This window comes from Sinocyclocheilus grahami, unplaced genomic scaffold (genome assembly GCF_001515645.1).
Source record: "Sinocyclocheilus grahami isolate Dianchi unplaced genomic scaffold, SAMN03320097.WGS_v1.1 scaffold71.1, whole genome shotgun sequence".
Taxonomy (NCBI): Eukaryota; Metazoa; Chordata; class Actinopteri; order Cypriniformes; family Cyprinidae; genus Sinocyclocheilus; species Sinocyclocheilus grahami.
The window spans coordinates 742,663-767,701 of NW_015505250.1; the positions used below are offsets into that span (position 1 = coordinate 742,663).

General features: G+C 37.0%; 1 protein-coding gene across 4 annotated transcripts; it reads right to left on the reverse strand.

Annotated features, from left to right (window-relative positions):
- Positions 1-4,447: 4,447 nt before the first annotated feature.
- On the reverse strand, positions 4,448-24,722 carry LOC107585504 (ribosome-binding protein 1-like). Of its 4 annotated transcripts, XM_016272544.1 has the most exons (30): positions 24,526-24,722; positions 22,194-22,992; positions 21,382-22,085; positions 17,246-17,400; positions 16,994-17,116; positions 16,320-16,472; positions 15,803-15,921; positions 15,166-15,319; positions 13,627-13,765; positions 13,218-13,336; positions 12,750-12,784; positions 12,463-12,517; positions 12,322-12,359; positions 12,146-12,227; positions 12,022-12,059; positions 11,841-11,916; positions 11,209-11,249; positions 10,998-11,085; positions 10,420-10,512; positions 9,800-9,892; positions 9,592-9,681; positions 9,415-9,507; positions 9,080-9,151; positions 7,310-7,405; positions 6,986-7,069; positions 6,761-6,841; positions 6,020-6,103; positions 5,840-5,935; positions 5,031-5,174; positions 4,448-4,947 (listed from the first exon to the last, which is right to left on the reverse strand). In XM_016272544.1, the coding sequence occupies exons 2-30, from the start codon at positions 22,973-22,975 to the stop codon at positions 4,909-4,911; spliced, it is 3,966 nt and encodes a 1,321-aa protein (XP_016128030.1). In that variant the 5' UTR covers positions 22,976-22,992; positions 24,526-24,722; the 3' UTR covers positions 4,448-4,908. The 4 variants fall into 4 exon arrangements, with proteins under 4 accessions (XP_016128030.1, XP_016128028.1, XP_016128032.1 ...); XM_016272542.1 differs by having other exon boundaries at positions 21,382-22,992; XM_016272546.1 differs by lacking the exon at positions 16,320-16,472 and having other exon boundaries at positions 21,382-22,992.
- Positions 24,723-25,039: the final 317 nt, after the last annotated feature.

The window sequence follows — 25,039 nt, forward strand, 5'->3', positions numbered from 1 at the left end:
CGTACCCACTGTATATATATATATATATATATATATATATATATATATATATATATATATGTATGTGTGTGTGTATATATATATTCTCTTTACTTGTACACGAAAATCTGAAATGGGCCTAAAGAATCACGTTATGAGTAATTGAGCAGTTGAAGACTTAGGCTGATCATTAACATGAAACATTAATAACATTATAAATGAATTTGCTAGTCTACAATAATCATCATGATTATACGTCATGTGTCGATCATTTTTACACCTGGATCCTCCCATTTGTGTTAATGTAATATCTGTGCCCCTCTCACCAAATAAGGGGTTTTGTCAGATTCTGTATTCCTTATAAAGGTATTTTGTTTAGTCTCCAACTCCAAACTGCGACTGACTCACCTGAGCGTTTTCAAGTGCCATAAACCATCACTTTTATCTGGCTTCCTTATCACTATCACAATTCAGGCGACAACAGGATATATCACAACACAATCATCCTGTAATTAGAGGTGTTTGCACTTGCGGGCAGCAGGTAGAGAGTGGTCATTCAGGACTGATCTGTTTTGAAAGGGTGTATGGGAAGCCATTCATTTGGGAGTCACACTTGGCCCCTTCGTGGTCAAAAGTGACCGAAGACTTGAAATGTAACTTCTTTTTTTTTCTTCAGGAAAATCAATTTAATACATGTTTATTCAATAATATTTTTTTGATTATTATTTAGAAATTTGAGGGGATTTTAAGATATTATGCAATATTTATACAATTTTAATTAGCTATTTTTCCCCACAAGAATTAATATATTATTTAATTATTATTTTTCAATAAATGGATTCCCATTGTTTTTTTAGACATAATTTCTTCATTTTATTAGGTTTTGCTTTTAGATATATATTTAGACATTCTAAAAGACTACTTTTGTCAAGGTTTAGATATTTTTGGTTAGATAAATATCAGGTTTTGCATTATGTGTGTGTGTGTGTGCATGCGTGGGTGTCTATTTTGCACTCTTTATATTTTAGAGTGCCACCCCTTGATTGCTGTGCACTTTTTTTTGCACAGTGGCTGATTTGTAGTTTGTACCACCAAAAGATTCTCTGAGTTGTATTTTTTAGTATTTCCCATTCATTTCCTATGTTGGTCATTTTTGACCGGGAAGGTAAAAAATATATATATTTTTTTTATCCTTTAACATTTTGTGTGTGTTCACATAGCTAATGCAACAAAAGTCACCAAGTGTCATCTTATTCCGATGAAGCTACGAATTTTACAATTTCAAAATATAAAATTGTTTGGTCAAAAATGACCAAAGAGGCCCAGAGGGTTAAGATATTGTTTATTCACACTGTTTTATGCATTTAATTTTATGCATCCAGCTGGAACTTTTATTTGTCATGAGCTTATTTTAAGATGTACAGGTGTTGATAAATCACATTCAATTAATGTGAAGAGCTAATGTCAGGGTTCTCAGTCCTGCTCCTGGAGGGCCACTTAAAACTTAAAAAGCTATGACACTTTACTGTAATATGAAATATTGTTACTGAAAAGTGTTATAACATAATCAAACACAATTAAAATAAGGAAGTCATATTTTCAACACAATTATTTCCGGAAAGGCTTCTCATAAGGGTGTGTTCAGATCCCCGAGCTCTTGATACGCTTCTGTACTGTTCAGTGCAACAACATACTTCTCTCTTCCGTCTCAGAGCAAGCGCCAGTCATGGTAAGTCCTCAGACTTGTACAGTTTTCTTTCAGTGTACATTTTGCATGCTGTTCAACCATTTAGTAAAAACTGGCTCGTGTTCATGCAATGCAGTTACTTGCATTATGTACATGTGCTACAGTGTGTCATGCTAAACTCTATTTATTTGAAACAGCTTTATGCTAATTCCTGCATGAGATTTTTTTGGTCTTATTAAGAAACTTCATTCATTCATTCATTCATGCATTCATGCATGCCAGGGATGGGTAACTTCGGTCCTTTTAGGGCCACTGTCCTGCGGAGTTTAGCTCCAACCCTAATCATACCCAATGCCTGTGGCTTTCTTGTGATCTTGAATAAATTGATTAGCTTGTTCAGGTGTGTTTGATTAGGGTTGGAGCTAAACTCTGCTGGACAGTGGCCCTCCAGAAACAAAGTTGCCCATCCCCGATTTAGGCGAACTAATCTGAATGAACTAGTGAAGAAAAAAGGTGGAAGTGTATCCACTGACGTTTTAGTTTAATATAATACTAAATTCTTATTGACAGATAAGCCAGGTGAAACTGGGCAGAAAAGTCATTACTGTTTATATGTTATTTCCTTTATTCCTATATTTCAATTTTTTTATTGTAATGCTTTTATAGAGAATTATTTGGACAGGACAGAAAGTATTGGGCCACACCTTACATCACAGTGTTCATGTGTCATACGGTCTGAGTAATGCTTATGAACTACTTGTGTGACCTACTAAATATGTTATTATTCTGTGATTGAGGAGAATACAATTACACATACTGCATATTTAGGCAAATTTTACAGCACTGCTAAGGGGTTAAACCAAAGCATCTATAAAGATGGGAAATACCTATTAAAAATGAATACAAATAGTTTAGTGGTAGTCCTGTGTCTGCCTAATCTAATGATAATTTTATGAGGTACATACTATGATCTCCTTTGTGTTTTCCTCAAAGTCATCTGGAAGAAAATGCCATCTTAAGTCCAATTGCATAGTTATCACTTCTGCATGTTTTATCATTATTCTTTCCCGTGTCACTCAGGCCTCAGGTGTAATCATCAGAGATGAGGTGATAGAACACTGTACAATTTAATCCGTGTGTGCCACAAGGGAACTGAGAAGAGTTTAAACTTGTTCTATGTGTCTGTTTGGTTGTACGAAGAATATTTCAAAAGTGAATCATGCCATTTTCACTTAGCTCCTTTTCGAATAAGTAGACATATTTAGGCTTTATCGATTGTCAAAAATGTCTCCTAGGAATGGGCTGAAAAAATACCTATGAAGTCTAGTCAATGCTTCCTTTGGCAATACATGCTCATTGGTGAACTTGAGCATTCAGCAGAAATAAACATGGATATAACATTGGCTCATAATAAAAAAGTGAGCCAAAGTACAATTTTTTTACACAATGTGTATGTTTTCATAGAAAAACAATTAGAAAGCAGCATAGTGGAACACAAAATGCATACTGTGAGAAGCAGCCCTTTGAATAGGACTTTTTTTCTACTTTTTTCACCATCTTGCTCGTCTCTTTATTGTACAGTTACCCTGACTTATCCCCCTTAAAGAGTACAATGATGCATGCAAGCTTAAAGACTGCTCTTACGGCCAGATTGTCAGGTTGGTTATGGTCCCTTTAATGTTATAATGAATATTTCAATTTACTTGTAAAGCACTTCTTACAGCACACATTATTCCAAAGCAGTTTTATAGAAAATTTTAACTAAAGAAGATCACCTGTGCTTTTTCCCTATAGGTTTGAAATTAGTCATTTGACCAAGTGAAAACAATTTATATTCAGCCATTTACAGTTAATGATCATTATTAAGCAAATACAACCACTTTTTTGTAAAAAAAAACAAGCAAACATCATATATAGTTCAATGACAGGACAAATCCTGTGTTAATTACAATTGAACTGTTACTTAAAGCAACTTTTTGTACACGAAAAAATAAAAATCATGTGAATTTCAAAAACTTTTAATGTGTTTCTTAACTAAGAATTTTACAAAATATACCAAAAAATTATGGCCATGTTCGGTATTATAAAATGTTTCTGTATTTTGAAATCTAGATGCACCTATGCCAAAATAAACTTAAAAACAAAAAAAAACAATGATTCTATTTAATAATGATGTGAGGAAGAAAAACTACCCAAATCCAGCTTTTTAGTCAGTTTCTAGCATAATCTAACATTCCTTAAGTTCATAACTAAATGCTATTAAAAAGACAACCTGGTATTTTCAAACAGATGACTCAGACAAAATTGGGTGAATCTTAAAGGAATGGTTCACCCAAAACTGAAAAGTACTCACCCTCAGGCCATCCGAGATATAAATGGGTTTGTTTCTTCATCTGAACAGATTTGGAGAAATTTAACATTACATCACTTGCTCACCAATGAATCCTCTGCAGAGACAACAGGGGATTGACTTTTAGTTACTGGAGAAAGCTTTATTATGGATTGACTGGTATTTTGGCCAGAGGCAATGGTTTAAAGTTAAATCAACAAATTGATTTATATCAGCTGTTTGGTCTCTCGTTCTTACGACACACATTCAGTGCAGAGGATCAATTGGTGAGTAAGTGGTATAATACTACATTTCTACAAATCTGTTCTGATGAAGAAACAAACTCATCTACATCTTGGATGGCCTGAGGGTGAGTAAATTTGCAGCAAATTTTCATTTTTGGGTGAACCATTTCTTTAAATAAAAAAAGAAAAATGACAGTAAAATAAAGCTAGGTTGCCATTTATTATTTATTATCAAACTTAATACAGTGGTGTTGAAGCCAGCTAGAGAGGCCATTCCAAATGCTGTACCCATGTACCATACAATTATGCATACTCATTCACTTACAAGAAATTAATTGCACTAGTTGATGTACACATAACGTACATGCGGTTTCCCTTTTAACACTGACATCAGGAGGAGAGGTGCGGGAAGACTAAGAATATATAAGGCAGTTGAGGAATATTTTCTGACATAGCCAGAAGGTTTCAGATGGAATGTAAAGTGAAAATAGTTCCAGCACATCTCTGAAATAAAATGTTTGCATGAGTTAGATTTCCCCAAAAGTCTTCAAACAATTTCTCCCAAGAATACAGTACGCTCAAAAAAAAAAAAAGGAAGAAAACTAATTTCGGAATGCTTCATTTTGGTCATCTTAAGGCAATTTTTGGCAAGTTTTTTGTTTTACACCTCAAACAGAAGTGCCTTGCTTCAGCTCTCCATCTCCCTCCTGGAAATCAAGAACATAAACAACGTTAACATAGGCATGCAGCTATTTGTCCTATAAACATTTATAAATATGTATGTTTTTACCTTGTCTCGCAATTGATCCTGCAGTGTCCTGACGTTCTCTTTCTCTTTGGCCAGTTGGTCCTGACTGTTTCTCAGCAGCTGTTGGAGTTTGGTGGCCGCCTGGCCCAAATCTTTGGTCATCTTTCGCTCCTTCTCTAGACACTCCTAAAAAACCAAGTCATGAGCATTAGGGATTTACATAGAAACCCAATTTTAACAGTTAAACAAGAAACATTTTAGATAAAGCTCTTCCAGAATGCATGGACAAAGCCATAATAGTGCTTATTTTTTATTGCTATGTCAACATCTAAGGCTATTTTCATGGCCAAATAAATTAAAATGCATTGGTTTTAGTTTAAAACTAGAAATGTCCAAACTGTATTTACAAGATGTAGAACTGGTCACACAGGACTTAGGCTTATCCATGTATATTTCTTGAAAGGAGAAGAATTGCCTTTATGTGCTTTTTGTAAGTCTTCTTTGACTGTAAAATTGGTACTAGGAAATGTTTTTCCTCAAAGTACATTAATGGACGTTTTTAAAGTTTCTCCTGGGAAAATATACTTTTATTCACTTATTCATATAATTTGCTATGGATACATTCAATCCATTAACCACTTTTTAGAAATATATAAATCAGTACCAACATCACATGTTGGTATTTGACAAATTGACATTCTGTCATTCCCAGCTGAAGTAATTTCTTAGCAGCTTTAACTGCCTGTCCTTTTTCATCCAGTCCCACATGGCATGGAACACTTTTAAAAAATAGCAGGGGGAAAAAAACCACACACAATACTGGTTTATCAGCTATTCGATGTGCAAAGTACCTTCAGCTCAACAACATCCTCCATGGCTGCAGTGTCTTCAGCTGACTTCATCTGCTCTAGATGGCTCTGAAGCTGTTTTTTGAGGGCCTCCTGAGCCTATAAAATATGGAATAATGAGTTTAATGATTAACAGGTTTTTAGAAATCAAGAAGAAACACAAGGTCTTGGACACCACTGTACCTGCTCCACTTCTGCAGAGAGCTGCTGGTTTAGAGTCCGTTCACCCTGCAGTTTCTCCAATGTCTGTTCCAGCTGAGCCTGGACCTGACCAAACCAACAATACCACATAAGTAGATAAGTTATAGTAGCTAATCCATGAACTACTGCAAAGCCTTTCCATGGCAGCTGACACAAGAGCTGCATTAGTGCACAATGTATTCAGGAAATGAGAGTGAAAACAAGCATAAAATCCTCAAAAAAAAAAAAAGTAGGATCTTCATTGAAGTATGAGTTTCAAATGCAAAAGACAAATGTTAGTGGTTAAAAAAGGTGAGTGTGACAGAAAGAACCCAAGAGTGCAGATATTCTGAGGTTAAAACAGGCGCCTGGGTTAACAGAAGCTGCTGAAACAAAATGCTGAAATATGAATTGTTAGAATTATGAGTAAAACATCCCCTCTTTGGCAGTACTGGATAGGGAGAAAAACATACATATGGCCCATAATATAGCCTCTTATATAGGGTCAAATCATCCCAATACGTAAATAAATATGATTTGACATTTCTATGGATATTTGGTGATTGATACAGACTGTGTCTCATAACATAATACGCAAAATAGGCAGTATTCCAGTCAACCATTTTTGGAAGACTTCTTGTATAGGCATTGCTAGGTTTTGAGACCGAACCACAGTTAGTACTGAAAAATCTATCTAATACTGCCAAGTGAGGTGCAGGGTGCCTTTCTATGTCGCACCCTAACCTGACACTCCTCCGCCTCAGGCTGCCCGTTCTCTGCCACTCCCTGAGCTCGCTTTGTCACGTCACTCAGTTGCTGCCCGACCTGGAAATAAAGGCTGTCACTCAACAAAACCAACTTCTGTGTTTTTCCTGGGCAAAACCTCCTGTTTGCCACATGATTGTGGGTAAACAAAGAATAATAGGTGTAAACCTTTAGCAAATGCTTTGGACTTCAAGGGAAACCAACCTGTGAAAGCTCCTCCCTCTGCGTCTGTATCTCCTGCTGGGCCACACTCAACTGTCTTTCTGATTCTGCTAAAACATGCTTCAACTGAAAACAAACAAAATGAACTGTTAAGTGGCAGAGCAGGGCTAGATCTCAAGATCTTCTCACAACCACATCAGATCTTAATATTAAACGATGCTTGTCAATCAACCTCTTCACAAAGACAAAACCATTATTTAAAATAGATCAAATGCGTTGAATGACTGACTAAGTTGGCTTTGTTTTGCTCTTGCATCTCATACTGTGCTTTAGTGAATCAGCATTAAGGCAGGAGTGTGCGCTCACGTGTGTTATCTCTTCAGATTGACTCTGGCTGTCAGTGGACGCTGACTGGAGCCGTTTCTCAAACTGGGCCTCAAGCAACATCACGTTCTCCTCCAGCTACACACGGGGGAAAAAAATGGACAGATTAAGGATACAGACTGAATGAGAATTTCAGGTAAGAGAATGAGGAATACTGAGTGCTCTTAAAATGTACTTCTGTATATATACTTAGGTTTCTTACTACTAAGGTAGCATGAACCAGTATGTCTGCAGGGTTTTAAAGTCCAAAAAACATAAATAAAATACAATACTGTATATGTCCATACAGAACAAACCGATAAAATCTCAAAATAAATCATGTATCCCAGTATTGTTTCCCCATCATTTATCTCTTGTACTTAATTAAATAAGCTGGGACACACATTCAACAGGGACTTAAAACTGCTTAGAAGCAAAACAGAGTAACAAATTTAAAATACTCGAGACAAGTTTTATTCTATATGTATTGATAGAAGTTTATGTACCAATATATTATAAAAATTAGTGATATTCAATTTTTCCAAGAAAAAATGGACAGATTAAGGATACAGACTGAATGAGAATTTCAGGTAAGAGAATGAGGAATACTGAGTGCTCTTAAAATGTACTTCTGTATATATACTTAGGTTTCTTACTACTAAGGTAGCATGAACCAGTATGTCTGCAGGGTTTTAAAGTCCAAAAAACTAAATATATAAATAAAATACAATACTGTATATGTCCATACAGAACAAACCGATAAAATCTCAAAATAAATCATGTATCCCAGTATTGTTTCCCCATCATTTATCTCTTGTACTTAATTAAATAAGCTGGGACACACATTCAACAGGGACTTAAAACTGCTTAGAAGCAAAACAGAGTAACAAATTTAAAATACTCGAGACAAGTTTTATTCTATATGTATTGATAGAAGTTTATGTACCAATATATTATAAAAATTAGTGATATTCAATTTTTCCAATACAATGATGTGTTTAAAGAAACACAAACTAATTATTGTGACAATACTAGGAAAATCTATATACTGAATCCGTCAAAAAAGCTGGCCCGGAGAGAAGCTACAAGAGTTTACACTGAATTAAATGCCAGATATAGTTCATTCTGTTACCAAAATACCAATCATAAGAAGAAAAAAAAACAGATTTTATGAATAATGTTGGACTTTAAAATATAAACAAGCCCATTTTGCTTCCAGCTGCTCATTCAAACAGATGAGGGAGATAAGTATGCATCCTTAAACCATAAAGTATACTGCCATCAATCATCAATAGTAGAGCATAAGCACTCACATTTAATTAAATCATAACATAACATTTAAAAGGCTGCATCACAATTCCTTTATTTCCGTTCCCAAATTTAGGATTTTATCATCTTAAAGTGATATTAGGACATCTGTTATACCATTTAAGATATAAAGATGACCTTAAATTTGGACTGAAGGCATATGATGATTTAAGGACCCATGAGGACCCTGTATATAAATGGTTAAATGTTGCTCATTGGAGAAAAGTCATTTGAATGTAAAATAAATAATGAATGAGAATGCATTAGTTGAGTCCTAATATGAAATATTTCATTATTAACTATTCAAACACACACCTTTATTTGTATAGGAACGTGTTGGATATTTTAGACAGGACATTTTCAGGGTACAGCCTGATACTTTTTTTGCACTCTGTAATACTCATCTTTTGTATTCCTACAGTGTCATACAGTGCAAAAATTCATTTCCACAGGTGAAATCTATACCTGTTGGGTCCTCAGGCAGTCCGCTCTCAAGCTCTCTGTTGTCTCTTCTAATTCCTGCACCTTTTTGAGTGCCTATGAAAAACATAAATTGACAGACTGAAGCTTTCACACTCGCTGTCCTCCTTGGTGGTGGAATGATCTACCAAATTCCCCCGAAACATTATGAAGATTTTCTATAAACACAGCTTGCCCATGAAAACTTCAATACAATTATAACCAAAAATAGCATTTTCTATAATCAAAGGAAATATAATAAACTCTTTTTCTAAATTATTGTGCTTACACTGTGTCTGTAGAATTATACGCGTGTGTGTGTTAACAGTGTATTGACCTACCATCCTCAGTTTCTCCTCCGACTCCATTATCTGGGTCCTCCACACCCTCTCCTCCTCCTCTACACTCTTCTGAAGTGTTTTCAGCATCCCCTCCTATAGAACATCAGGAAACAAATTCAGCTTGATCCAATTCTCATTAAGGCATTGCTGAAACAGATTCTTGGTGTATAATCTCACCGTCTCAGCCAGTACACTCCTGTACTGCTCACACTCAGACTGTAGTGTGCACTGAATCTCCTGGGCTGCCTGTAGTTTCCCCATTATCTCCTAATAATAAAAACAGCATTGTAGTATCTACAAATATGTCTTACATTCCCACTAGGGGGCAACAAAGAACCACTTTAAGATGATAATAGCACAAGGCTACGACCTGCAGCACACTTACCACCATCTCTGTGCTCTGCTGGGATTCTTGGCTCTGTTGCTTTTGATTTAGCACCTCTTGTGCATTCACAGCAAAGTCCTGAAGCCAATTGGTCTGAAAGATGAGAACAAGAGACTCAGGATTAGCTAAAAATCAAGGATGTGAATAGAAGTGCATCAAGTACATTACCATTAAAAGGTTTGGGGTCACCAAGATCTTTTTGTTTTAAAGAAATGAATACTTTTATATACACTAATAATAATAGCAATAATAAAATATTTCTTGAGCACCAAAGTCATCATATTAGAATAATTTCTGAAGGACCATGTCACACTGAAGACTGGAGTAATGCATACTGAAAATGCAGCGTTGTCATCACAGGAATACATTAAAATCTAAAAATATTAATATAGAAAACAGTTATTTTAAATAGTAATCTATTTCACATTATTACTGTTTTTACTGTCATTTTGATCAAATAAATGCAGAACAAACTTTTGAATGGTACTGTATGTATAGAGGGACTGATGTTATGCGTTACAATATGTAATAAATATATTTATGTTATGTGCAATATTACAAGTGGATCCAAAAACAAAACTGAGAAATAAAAAGCATGAGAAAACTGAAATCCTAGACACCTGTGCTGTCTCTATGTTGATGTGTGGGAAAAGAGAGTGAAGAACTTCTTTGGTCTCAGCCTGGACAGATTTAAGCATATCCTTCAAACTTTCCTGTAACAAAATTAAACGCTCAGTGACAACTGAATACGATATTTACATTAAAACCGCTACAAACAACAAAAATTCAAATCTATGCACTGAAATTCAACAACAAAAAAAGCACACTTAGCACAACTAAATACGGTCTAAACCAAAATAACATTTTAAATAGTGAAATAATATGAAACATAAATAATTTGAGGTTTCATTCAAATTAAAACTGTTGAGTAAAATGATGACCCTTAACACTTCATTTATCTGTGTCACCATTTTTAATACCAGTAGTACAGTTTACACAGAAAAACCTATATGGTAATTTAAAAGTCAAGACTTCTGAAATAGAAATGGAAGGGCACTGCAACAATCTGCTTTATACAGCAAGACCATATACCCAGCTGACATGATGAGATAAGATGTGTGCCTACGCATATTTTTATGAATCTCTGTGTACATGCAAGATAAAGACGAGCACGTCCACAATAGCCTTGGCTACTTACGTAACTCTTGCCATGTGACTGATTTAGATCCTTGAGCTGCTGCACTTCCTGTTGTAGTGATGTCACTAGGCTCTCTTTTTCAGTTATACTGAAAAACATTATTTTAAAAAACTCATTTTTTGTGGAAGACACTGATCACAAAATGGTGTTAATGTGGGTGGCTGACAGGAACATAAACATGCAGTGGCATTCAGTTGGACTGAATATGTACCTTTTATGTAGTGACTCCAGTTTGGCTGTGCTATCTGCCAGCTGTAAATGAAGAGTGCATTATTAGAAATCAAATAACAAATAACAAATGATACACTTTAGCTTTAAAAGTCAAAAGTACTAATATAATAATAACAACAAAGTCTCACTTACTTTAGTGTCATACTGTTCTTTACAGTGCCTCATCTCTTCTTCAAACAAAGCCACCAGAGACTCCTTTTCTTTCAAACTACAGGAACAGGAAAAAGAGAACAGACGGCATTAAATCTTAATAAAAGAATGTGAAAAAAAACATGAATTTGAAGCTGTTGTTTGGATCACAAATGATGTATACCTGTTTTGTAGCTGTTCCAGCATTTCTGTGTTTTCAAGCTATAAATAATTTTTTAAAAATGGCATGAATGGTTAAGTCTAAATTGAATTATTGAGGTGTAAAGGTTTGCATATGATAAACTTACTTTGGTGAGGTCTGAACCTTTTTCTTTAACCTGTTGGAGCTCTCCAGCTGTCTGCCAGCTGTAAATGAAGAGTGCATTATTAGAAATCGGTGCATTTTTTAAACTAACAAATGATACACTTTAGCTTTAAAAGTCAAAAGTACTAATATAATAATAACAACAAAGTCTCACTTACTTTAGTGTCATACTGTTCTTTACAGTGCCTCATCTCTTCTTCAAACAAAGCCACCAGAGACTCCTTTTCTTTCAAACTACAGGAACAGGAAAAAGAGAACAGACGGCATTAAATCTTAATAAAAGAATGTGAAAAAAAACATGAATTTGAAGCTGTTGTTTGGATCACAAATGATGTATACCTGTTTTGTAGCTGTTCCAGCATTTCTGTGTTTTCAAGCTATAAATAATTTTTTAAAAATGGCATGAATGGTTAAGTCTAAATTGAATTATTGAGGTGTAAAGGTTTGCATATGATAAACTTACTTTGGTGAGGTCTGAACCTTTTTCTTTAACCTGTTGGAGCTCTCCCTGAAGAGTTGCTATTTGGTCATCCTTTTCTTTTATGCTTAAATTCAAAGGAAAAGATAAAATAAACAGATTCAAATCATTCAAATCAACTAAGAACTACTGAACTGTATTAGTGAAGCAGCAGAAAATACCTGTGCTGCAATTGCTGCACCTCTGTTGTGTTATCCACCTGAAGAAGACATGTGATTGGTTCAAATAAGGGAACACATTAAAAGTCAAATTTACTGAAAGATGAGCTGAAAATGTCTAAAAAGCAGTATGTTCGGCTTCACCTGAGTGGCAATGATGTTTTTGAGTTGGATCAGCTCCTCTTCTTTCTCCTTCAGGCTAGAGATTAAACAAACAATATGAATTCATTTTCAACAAATGTTAGATGTAAAGCTGATGAAAATCTATTAATGTTTTTATTGGGGTTGAACTGTACTAAAATTGTGTGACTGCTGTGCAAACACAAGAAGATTTGTCACTGAAGAAAAAATAAACATTTCATTGTCATCTGAAAACAAGTCTTATCTTATGCAATTTTTGCATCTCAAGCAAATATGGCCTTTTATCTTACCTGCTCTTTGCTTGCTCCAGTTCAGCCATCAAAGCCTGTAAATATTAAACATGCAAATGCTTATGAAATTACTGCTCAACCATATATTGCATAATGTTGAACAAACTTTAACCCATTTATTCAATTTGACACCTTAACTACAAATCATTTTAAGATTTTGGTAACACTTCATTTTACAGTGTCCTTGTTATACGTTATATGTACTTGCTATAGTAATAACATTAAATTATAAATAATTACATGCAACTAACTAAACCAAACACTAATCTTAACCCTACAGTAAGTACATGTTATTAATTAATAATACTCGGTATGTAAAATGTACAATTACACTGCAACACGGACACTGTAAAAAAGTGTAACAGACATTTATTTATATGAGGTTACACACATAACATATAATATCACTATCATTTATTATACAGTGACAAAGACATATGTATTGGGACATAGAAAGTGGAGCGTCACCTCTGAATTGTGGTTTTGTTCTTTGTTCTGGCTCGCCTCCAGCAGGCTCTGCAGACTCTCTAACTGTCTGGTCTGCTCTATCATTTCCACCTCCATACTGGCCACACGAGCTTGAGCCTCTGAAACAGTGCAGTTAGGAAGAGAACACTTATTTCTAATTACTAATTCATAATTTCGCTGATACTTTTGTCCAAAGCAACATAGTACACAAGAAATCTGATGTTAAGCATTTTGTTAAAGGACACATTATGGATACTGCAAGCATTATACCTTGCAGGATTTGCAGCTCTGATCTAACCTATTTTTCAGTTATAAAGATATGTTTTTAAAGCAGACTAAATCTTATGGAATCCATCTTGTGGTTCTACAGTCTGCTTCCTTGCTTAAGAACCAAGTGGGAGCTGCTGACCTGCTAGAGCAGTGGCATCTTTCTGAGCTTGTTCAAGCTGTGTCTGAAGGCTGTTTCTGGAGCTCTGGGTCTGTCTGAGCTCCTCACTCACGTCCTCCAGACGCTTCTGCAGAGCCTGTTCACTGCTCTCCCAGTTCCCCTACAGGGGACAAAGCATGAAAACAGAAAACACAGTTCAGATTTGGTCATACAACTCAAACAGTTGAGTACAACGCTAACAACACCAAGGTCATGGGTTCGATACCTAGGAAAAGCAAGAACTGATAAAATGTCAAATATGTACCTACCATTAAAAAAACTTAAAAACAGTAACGACGATTTTATGTTCTGATGTGATAAACAACATTCAAACAGTTTTGTGTTCAATTACTTTTTTGGAGGGAGGCAATGTAAATTACATTTATTTTACAGTCAAACCAAAATTTATTCAGACGCCTTCAACATTTCACACATTATTACAGTTTAGAAAATGGTAATAAAATATGACAAGAGCTCAGAGTTATTTGTGTCAGAACAAATTCATCTTGATAATGTAAGATAACACTTAAGAAAATATGGTCAGATCAAAGTGTCTGAATAATTTTTGGTCCCAAATTTTTATCAGTTTTACTGGTAGTCCACTGTATGAAGAATTTTTGGGTATAATGTCACAGTTATTTTGCTATCCTCAAATTAACTATAGTTTCCTGCACCCACAAGTAAAAAAAATATAAAAAATTATATATGGTGTCTGAATAATTTTTAGGTTATTTTTAGGTTTGTCTGTATGTCCAAATGGTTATTTACACACATTTCTAACTGGGTTCTAATGTAACATAGGAACATCGATTCTCTCTGTGTTCGGCTACTCGGAGGTTATATCAAAACTTAAAAAAAAAAAATAATTCTCATAAGGTTACTCTACACAAAAAAATTATATTTAGATCAATGACTCTCACTCTCCAGACATTACCCATGTCTCTCCTAAGCCAGTACACTGTCTAGATGCTTAAAATGGGCTCAGGACACACTTCAACACACAGGGCTGCATTTTATTCAGTGGTCTTATGGTTTGTAGCAGCGGATTAGCGAAGAGATGCTAAAGCTCAAGCAGGCTCACATTCCAGATCGCTCGAAGAAGCGCTTCCCTGTAGCGCGGACCATGTACCAACACACAGAGCACTGCTGAGCGATCAAACTGGCAATCAAATGTTCTGCCAGCATGTGGACAATCCCATTAGCAGAGGCACTAGCACTGGGGGGTCAGAGTCTCAGCTTTACCAGCAAGCCTAATCAAGCTTCTTAAATACACACACAGATTGCAAGAAACTAAACTTGCCGACCTGCGGATGTGCAAGGCTAAACAGCCCCGCGAGAGGTAGCAGAAAGCTCTAATGAGGCTGGTGCTCATGCTGGGAGATGTTTTATTAGAATTAGAGTGGCATTTTGAACTCTTATGAAAGAGGCATCACAAAACTAACTACAACTCAGCAAACGAAACAACAGGAATGATTGGCGTCTGTGGTGCAAAGAATGGTTTTAGAAAGGTGGGTAACTGACCTGCAACTGGGTCAGTTGTTTCTCAGCTGTGGCAGCTTTAGATTCCAGATTTTTCCTGAGCTGTTCATCAGCCTGCAAGGCCTCGTTCTTCTCCACCAGTTCCTTATTCAGTCGAACGCAGTCCTGATGCAGTTTGGCCAATTCAGCATTTTGTCTAATGGATAAAAAATCATTACTATTCTGGACACCACAGCGTAGAATTAAAGTCAACATTAAACATCATTTGCAACATGCTATGGTAATCTGACATCTCCAAATGAAATTCAATCTGGTATTGTTTGGATCATGAAAAGTGGATGTTATGTATCAGAAAGGTGCCAGCAGTTTGAAGGAATGTGACATGAAAAAAATATATGAATAATAAATTATATATATATGAATCATGCTGAAAAGATCAGGAATATGCAAGTTTAAAATAACATTTTAAACGCAAGTAAAAAGTAAATTTTTCAGTATTCTGAGTTGTCATCATAACTAGCTGCAATTATCAACAACCCACATGAAGACCTTTTGACAGCTGCGTGGTTACTATATTTGATATGTCACGCTAGTTAGTCTGTTGCAATCTCATATTGTGAAACAGATGAATTAAGCAAGCAAGACATGATTGGGTTCAGCAGGAGCTGTAGGTTCATACTTGCTCTCTGTCTGACTGGTGGCTTGGTTAAGCGCATCTCTGAGGATAGAGTTCTCCTGCTGTAGACGGGCCAGCTGAGCATTAGGGCCTTTCTCCAGCTGGTCCTGGAGAGCCAAAATCTAAGAAGGAGCAGAAAGGGCTTAGGCACGTCACGTAAATATTAGGGCTGCCAAAGTTCACTAATGTGATTAATTAAAGGCATCTAATCCTGTTAAATTTAATGCATTTACTTACTTTGACATTATACCTAATGTTAACGAGAAAACCACCATCTATGTTACAATCTATAACAAATAAATGCATATTTTGGAAGAAAAATATTCCATTATGGTCCCACTTAATCCAGCTCATAATATGAGATTAATCATGTTAAATGTACAAATTACCATGCGATTAATATTTTAATTTTCTGTCCTACTAAATAAATATTTTGGTAGACATCCTTGTAATCATGTGACTTTTTAGAGAGTCTTGCTACCTGCAGGTGTACGGCAAAGAATCTGTGCTGAGCTCTTACTTTGGCATTAAGCTGCTGAGTCTCCGCAAGGTGGTCTTGATAACTGGCCTGCATGCGTGCTTGCAGGGCAATAATGTCCTGCTCTCGCTTACTCAGCTGAGAGCTCAGCCTGGTCTCTACAGACGCCACCTTTGACTTCTCCACAGAGAGCTCCTATACGCAAACAAATCATACACGGGTCATGATCTGGCGTGAAAACTGGTCATCACAATACTTGTGGCTTCTAGTTGATGGGTTATGTAGAGCTGGAAAAAAATTGTGTACACTACCATTCAAAAGTGTGGCGTTGATGTGATTTTTTATTTTTATTTGTTTGCTTAAAAGAAATGATTACTTGTATTCAGCTAGGACTCATTAAACTGATCAAAATTGATTTATAACATTTATAATGTTCCAAAAGACATATTTCAAATAAATGTTCTTTTGAACTTCTGAAAAAATATGTATCAAGATTTCCACAAAAATACTAGGCAGCCATTACCAACCCTGAACGGTAGTGTAGGTTCAAACCTTGTCACTATCTCCATCAGACCAAAGCAAAATATTGACTTTTCACCTAATAGAGTCTATAATAACAGAGTACTTATACGGCTTGATGTGCGTGCACATATCAAACTTTTCCTAATTTGTATGCGACTCTTTTTTTAGACTGGCATGAGTGTTTCAAGCCTCACTTTACTCAAATCCCTCAGTCTGCTTTTAACAGCTGCTGAGTCCTCCTGCTCGGCTGCCAGCTGCTTGTCTCGTTCTTCCAGCTGTTTCTTCAGCACAACTACCGGATCACCCTTCTGTGTGGCCTATAAACATGCACGAAACTCTATTTAGACAAACTTCCTGGTTGAGTTTAAATAAAGTGATAGAAAGTGAAAGACCACTCATTTAAAAATATGAAACAAAAAAAAACGACTTTAGGAAGTTGGCCTTACCTTGTGCCATGTGTCTTGAATAATGCCAGCCTTATCAGACAGAATCTCAATGAGTTGCTGGGCCTCTCCTTCAGTGAACACCATACTCCTCATCGTGGAAAGCAAGGCCTTGTAGGGCAGGAACAGTGGACTGTCTGTGGGGTCTGCAGCCACCACTATAGAGAAAGAAACAAAAAAACTGCTCATTTATTAAGATTATGCTTGAGAAAAAAAATAAAAATAACAGACCTCACAGAGTTAACTGCTATACACTGAGAAAACACAGTTACATCCTTTTGGAGTGCCAGTGTGTCATTCTGTATTTGAGGGATGCTAAATCAGAAAGCTAAGATGTGTTTTGCTGCAGATCAGTCTCTGGTCACAGCAGGGTGTCCACTAAACTAAATGCGTTTATGAGCAAATTTTCCAAATCATTTTATTACACTCCTAAACATTCCCTAAACACCCACACCATGATCTCCAGCATCCAATCATGTTCAGAACAGCACAGTCATAAAATAAAACACAGACCAAAGCAAAAGCAGCTTCCAGAAAATGATGTGTACAATACAATTAACTGGATGCTTGTACAGTGGTGTGTGCATGTACTATAAAGTTCTTTATTGACTCGCTGTGTTATTTACAGTGCCAACATGAAATGAGTACAGTGTGGCACCAGGGTGAGATGGCACCCAGGACTGGCGATAAACTCCCATTGTCCAGTCACTAAAGGCCTTTGTGTGCTCTCCTAATAGAGCAGCTGAGGCAAAAGTATTGTTTGAACAGGGCCAAGAGGGCTGTGCTTCGTGAAGAGGAGAGGAATTCTGGGTGCACAGAAGCACACCTGTGTGCTGCCACAAACTCTCAAATTTTCCCATGGCCAAAGCAGAGCAATACCTCATCAGCAGTGAGTGGAAAATGTATAAGGACATATGCGTGAAAAAAGGATTTCAAAAGAAGAAAGAAATGTTTGAACTAAAGAAAAAAAAATCAAATATGATCAGTGTTATTTTATTATAATTTAATATTATAGTATTTATTAATTTTATAAATTTTTATTTTTACATTTGATTTCAATGTTACTTAGCTATAGTAATTTAGTTGTTTGCCTGTCATTTTTATTAGTTTTTATCCATTTAGTTTTGATAAATCGTCATTTCAGTTTTTGTTTTAGTAATTTTACAACAACTTGAACTAAACAAATTAGAAATGTTGCACTGTCAAATAATTTTTTTAAATTTTTTTATTGTATTTTATTTCAATTAATGTAAATGTTTTTTATTATTAGTTTCACTTAATGAAAACAACACTGAATGGTTGCCTATTCCAGCAACAGATTAACTAATGAGTTAGATTGAGTAATTTATCTAGATTTTTTAGTGGTATTGCGTATAGTGGTGTTGTGACTAGTAGATTTTGACAATATGTAGTTTTTCCACAGTGTGCAAAAAAGAGAAAGAAAGGCACAAAGAATAAAGTGAAGTCAAAATTATGCATAACAGCATAAGAATCAAGGACAAAGCAGAATACGAAACGAGAATTTTATGAAACTCAAACTATTGCATGTGCTTAAAGGGGTCCTATTATGCTCTTTTACAAAGTCTTGATTTTGTTTTGGGGGTGTACTAGAACATGCTCTCATGGCTTGGTGGTTCGGAAAACGCATTATTTTTCACATAATTTACATTATTAAAATACCTTTCTCCCCAGCCTGCCACAAACAGCTCGATTAGTTCCGACTTTGATGAAGGTCTTCCTGTCTAAAAACTAAATGTGTTGTGATTGGTTAGCTGTCCCAGTGCGTTGTGATTGGTGAACAGCTTAGACGGTGTTTCAGTACTGCCCCGCCCCTTGCTCCGTCTTTCAACAAAAGCTTTTGGCGAATCCGTCACTACTCACTCATGTTGTAGAAGCTGTTCTCAGTAAAATGCGCAGCACACAATAGCAAATTGGGGTTATAATGCTCAGGGACAGAGTTAAAAAATAAATTGCAACCACTGTTTCCTGACATCATCCGCTTTCGGAAGCCCAAACAAAGACGTTTGGGCACGGAGGTGAAAAAAAAGCACAGCGTCGCGCCACGTCTTTAAAATTCAAATACATTATTTTCTATGAGTGTAGGCACACCGGCGGCGCTGTTCTGCGTCTGTCCACGGCGCCCAGCTACGTCGTGTTGTACTTGTAAGAATTGTTCTAGACCAGCGGTTTTCAATTCCAGTCCTCGCGTACCCCCACTCTGCATGTTTTGCACGTCTCTCTTTGTTAACACAGTCTCGTTAGAAGTGAGCTCCGTGCATGAACTGTGTTGCGATTGACATGGTCCCTACACAGTGTCCATTGCTCCCTACTCCCTGAGCGGGGTAAATCTGTTGAAGTTTACTTCACTTCGGAAATATTCATTTACAGATTTGCGCTGCGCCGCTGCCTGCAGCGTCTTCACACACAAACGAAACTTACTAGAGAAGCGTGAAGTGGGACATAATATACCTCTGTAAATAAATACAATTTAAATTCACGTCTCGCACACTTAAATTCCCTTTGTATGGAACATATACGCTCCGTCGTCTCGTCTGATGCACTCACTCAACCAAGCGTTCTAACCACAACCTCGCCTTCCCCAGCCCACCAACCATTCAAATTTCTGTAGGCGGGAATTATTTTTAATTATATTCCAATGAGCTGCTTTGTGATATCACAAAGCACGGAAAACAAACGCTGTAGTCCAAACGACCCGTTTGTTGTAGTTCTTGAAAAGGGATTTAAAAAAAACTAAATATCTCCCTTTGGAGTGGACTTTGAGATTTTTAATTTTCTAGATCTTTTTAATGCCCAAACATATACACTACACACTGACTAAAATTAAAAAGTGAAAAAGCATAATAGGACCCCTTTAAGAGTCTATGAACTATGATGCATGAAAACCATCACAAGAGCAGAAGAATGCAGCTCACTGCCTCCATTCCCCTGCGAGTAGCACTTCAGACAGAAACCCACTCGGAGCTCTCTGCAACCAATCAGAGCCAACATCAGCAAATAAGGAGTAGTGCTATTCTAACACCCCGCCCACAAAGGAAACGGAGCACATCAGCACTATTTGTCAGAAGAAACAATCCAGACGGTACTTTGAGCTAGATGAATGACATCAGAAAGTGACAAGTATATAAACGAACGAGTCAGCCACTTAACATACATCATAAATTCAGGTTTTCCAGGCTTCACTTGGGAGTTTATTACATGTAGATGTCATCCGTGTGGTCTAGGCAAAACAGTTTTATCTCTGTGTATTTAAGAGTCTGGCAAACCAATCAGAAGTATCCTGTTATTGCACTGAGGCCATACTTCCTTTAAGACATACCTGGATCCAATATATTCATTTGGAATGGATTTTTTCAGTTTACAGGTCTAATATTAGCATCTGCTACACTTCATTCATTCTGCATTCTCCTGATAATGTAAAATAAATGTAAGGGAAAATTTATATATATATATATATATATATATATATATATATATACTAAAAAATATAAATACAATATAATAAATAAATATGAAATTGTTAATAAGTATTTATAAATATAAAATATATAAAAACATATTTTAAATATTAATCTTTATTAATATATAATAACGATATTAAAGATAATACATACAAACAGAGAATGGAGGAATGGAGGAAGATTGGCACTCAAATTCAAGCTCCACGTGTGCAGAGTGCACAACAATCATTTGTCATGGATCAGACAAACATGAAAATAAATGGCAAATGATCATTCAAAATTAATGTTAGCCTAATATAATAACTAGGTTAAAGCATTAAAGAGTCTTTGATCTGTAGTTTAGCGCCCATAAAGATTTTAAATGTAAGCATTCATTTTCAGGGGCACCTGTTAGTCCTTCAATGTAGCAAAAGAATAAGATAAGAATGGAAAGCTGAAGGAATAGGAAATAGAATAATAGAAAAACTACGACTCCTAAGGTTTGATGATGTCTTAGTGCATCTTACTGACTACTACTGAAAACTACTATTATTAATAATAATAATATTATTGTTAATTATTATGCCAATTAAGTGAAATGTCTAAAAATGTACAGTTGCAAAGAGAAACAGGAGGAGGAATCCACTTAATATAAGTGGTTTTGTGGTGATAACAGCATACCTGGCTCTGACTTCTTCTTAGATCCTCCTTTCTTCTTGGCTGGAGCTTCTTGTTTGGGCTCTTCTGCTTTGACCGGCACAGCAGTTGCTGAAGCAGCTTTCGAAGTACCCACTGGAGGCACTGCCATGACGGGAACCTTTTTGGTCACCATCTCCAATGGAGCCACAGATTTGGGCTGAACCTCAGCTGAAGCAGGCTCTGCTTTGGCTTTCTTCTTCCTCTTATCCTTAGGAGATGGGGCAGGTGGAGCATCTTCAGGAGCAGGATGGGATGAAGGAGGGGTAGTACTTGTAGCAGCTTTTTGCGAAGGGGCCGGGGCAGGTGGACTGGGTTTTCGGTCAGGTGGAGAGGACTTCTGGCCTGGGGATGGTGAGGCAGCTTTCTGGGTTGGGTCATTTGAAGCAGACTTTTGTGATGGGGCAGGTTGAGAGGATTTCTGTGTTTGGGCAGTTGGAGCAGCCTTCTGAGATGGGGCAGGTTGAGAGGATTTCTGTGTTGGGGCAGTTGGAGCAGCCTTCTGGGATGGGGCAGGTTGAGAGGATTTCTGTGTTGGGGCAGTTGGAGCAGCCTTCTGAGATGGGGCAGGTTGAGAGGATTTCTGTGTTGGGGCAGTTGGAGCAGCCTTCTGGGATGGGGCAGGTTGAGAGGATTTCTGTGTTGGGGCAGTTGGAGCAGCCTTCTGAGATGGGGCAGGTTGAGAGGATTTCTGTGTTGGGGTAGTTGGAGCAGACATCTGGGATGGGGCAGGTTGAGAGGATTTCTGTGTTGGGGCAGTTGGAGCAGCCTTCTGAGATGGGGCAGGTTGAGAGGATTTCTGTGTTGGGGCAGATGAAGCAGATTTTTGAGTTTGCGCAGATTTTTGTGAGGGGGTCGGTGGAGCAGATTTCTGGGCAGAGGAAGGTGGAGCGGCTTTCTGGGCTGAGGCAGTTGGAGTGGCTTTCTGGTCTGGGGCAGTTGGAGTGGCTTTCTGGGCAATCTGGGCATTTGAAGCAGACTTCTGAGCAGGGGCAGCTGTAGCAGACTTTTGGGCTGGGGCAGGTGAAGATTTCTGGGTAGGAGGAGGTGAGGCAGATTTCTGGGCAGAGGGAGTTGGAGAGGATTTCTGGGAAGGAGGATCTGGAGTAGACTTTTGGGTAGGTGAAACAGATTTCTGGGCTGGAGCAGGTGGAGCTGACTTCTGAGCCAGGGCAGGTGAAGCGGGCTTGTGAGAAGGGGTGGGATGGGGAGACTTCTGAGCTGGGACTTCTAGTTTAGGTGCAGCAACTTGTTCTGGGCCTGGAGGAGTTGAAGGACTGGGCTTAGCTGGCACTTCTGAAACCTCAGGATTGGCCTCTGAGTCCAGGAGCTTTCCATTGGGCTTATCTTCCTTTTTCTTTGCACGATTTTTCTTCTCAGCTGCCTTGTCCTTTTTCTTTTTATCTGATCGTTGTCTAGATAGGGTCTTTCCCTGCTCCTTCCTCTGCTTGGCTATAGCTTCTTCATACGAGGTCTCCTTCATGGAAAATGTTGAGACCAAAGCAATCCCAATGGCCGAGAACACCATGAAGCCACCAAATACCACAATTCCAAGGGTCTGAGGATCATAGATGTCCATGACTGCTAGATTCCTTTCTGATTAAAAAAAGACAAAAAGGGTGAGGTTTGGTGCATTTTTATTTCAATAATATTTTTTATATATATTCCACCAGTTTAAAGTTCCACCTTAAGGATTTTTACCTCAAGAGTGGCACCAAAAGCTTTAAGAACATCCCAGTAAAGCCCCTCTTAACTTAAGATTATCTTTATCAAATAAATATTTATTGCTTTACTTACATTTTTTTTTACTAAGGACATTAAAGTTGGCTTTTGAATGTTGACTTCGAGATAAGAAAATCCCAAACTTTACACTTAAAAAAACATAACTTGAGTAGGAAAAGATGCTCAAGTGTGCTCAACTTCTACTATTTACTTTGAAGAAAAGCTTCTTCCATACAATATGCAAACACTACGTTTGGTAGAAGAGTACCATGCAACCCCAAAAAAACAAAAAAAGTATAGACGTCCAAGTGTGCTACCCTCAACTTCTACTACAAAAACTTTGAAGAAAAGCTTCTTCCAACAGAGTTTTCCATTCCACCATTTGCTGCTGTCTGCAAATTTCTATAATCTGCTGCTTCCATAGGATTCATACCATTCCAATCTCACACTTCAAATGTGCACCAAAGCACAAATACATTGCTAAAAAAGCTGTGAACTCACCATATGCTAGAAGCAAGAACTATCTAGACACCTTTAGGAGCACAATACAGAGGTTTAGAGGCCATATGTAACTTGTACATTGGAATGCTATGTTTTTTTTTTTGTAAACAGATTTGTGCATAAACTGCTCTATTGTTCCATAGCCTTTGACAATGTTTTCTTGTGTTGTAATATATAATGACTTGATTGGGTGCCAATTAAAGAGATTATACAGGAAACCTAATGAATGAAAACGCGTGATCAATATTATATTAAGAAATTTTCTCTCTGAAATTTCAATGATCATGCCTGTAAAATGTGACAGGTGACAGTAATTCCTGTCTTACACATTTAAAGATGTTATAATAAAAATATATTATATGGTTCATTTGTAATGACTTCACTGGGAGCCATTTAAAGAGCCAATAGGAAATTAAGGGGGAGACTCGACATTTGCTATGAAACTGAATTAAAAGGCTGAATCACACTAGATGAAACAGTATGTGTTCCGTATTCTATTCATAAGGCAAGTTAGCGGTTCAATTTACATACAATACGAAATCAAGGCTGAGAGTTTGTGAACTCTACAGCTGTAAGTTACTTGGAACGCGAATGAACTACCAAAATGATGTTTAAACAAATTTCGGATAATTCTCACAGACATTAAAGCACATTTTTCTTTGCTAGGAAAGCTGGTATTAACTGTCTGCCTACAACAGAGCATCACCCAAGCCAAAATGTGAAACCACTTATTACACTCATGCTATTCGCTACGTAACTAACGTTACAATAAGATGTCTTCAACCCACTCGGCTTACGAGCTAGTTAAAGAGGGGAGTAAATAAATGGGAGAGATCAAAGTTTACTGCTAATTGCTACTGAAAAGCTTTTAATGAATAACGCCATAACAAAAGCTTTGAATCTCACCTTTTCTCGCGGAAGATTTCTGTTGGATGAATCACTTCAGGAAGAGTTTAAACCGAAGTGATTATCGCGAATCCAAATGCCTTCACCACGCCAGCAAAAAAAAACTAACTAAAAAAAAAAAAATCTTATCCCAGCTTGAGGAGTCAGTCGATGTCTGTGTGGAGTCGTGGCACTTTCTCGCGCTGGCATTACGCCGATCAGTGGCCCTACATTCCGTTCATCCAGAAGACAGCTGATTGGCTAGAGGGGAGTCAGTCAAACAGACGCGAACCAATAGAATTTTGCTGTCGTAAAAGAAGGCTGGTCTTTTTGACTCTTACAGGAGTTGTAGTTTTTTAAACAATTCTTTCAAAGATTACCGTCACAGATTTCATTTGAATACCAAACGATTTAATTTGACTACCTCTTACATCACCAGTCTGGGTGCTTGTCAGTATGCATTTTATCCATTCTTTGTGTTTGTTTATTAATTTGTATATATATTATCCCTTAAATTTATTGTTGTTTTCAAATA

Excerpts from the sequence above, each read along its gene's own strand:
- LOC107585504 (XM_016272542.1), bottom strand. The coding sequence starts at position 22,975 with ATGGACATCTATGATCCTCAGACCCTTGGAATTGTGGTATTTGGTGGC. Across the intron at positions 12,228-12,321 it reads GTGCAGCAATTGCAGCACAG|CATAAAAGAAAAGGATGACC; the intron begins GTATTTTCTGCT and ends TTTGAATTTAAG. Across the intron at positions 7,406-9,079 it reads ACTGCCTGAGGACCCAACAG|CTGGAGGAGAACGTGATGTT; the intron begins GTATAGATTTCA and ends CCCCGTGTGTAG.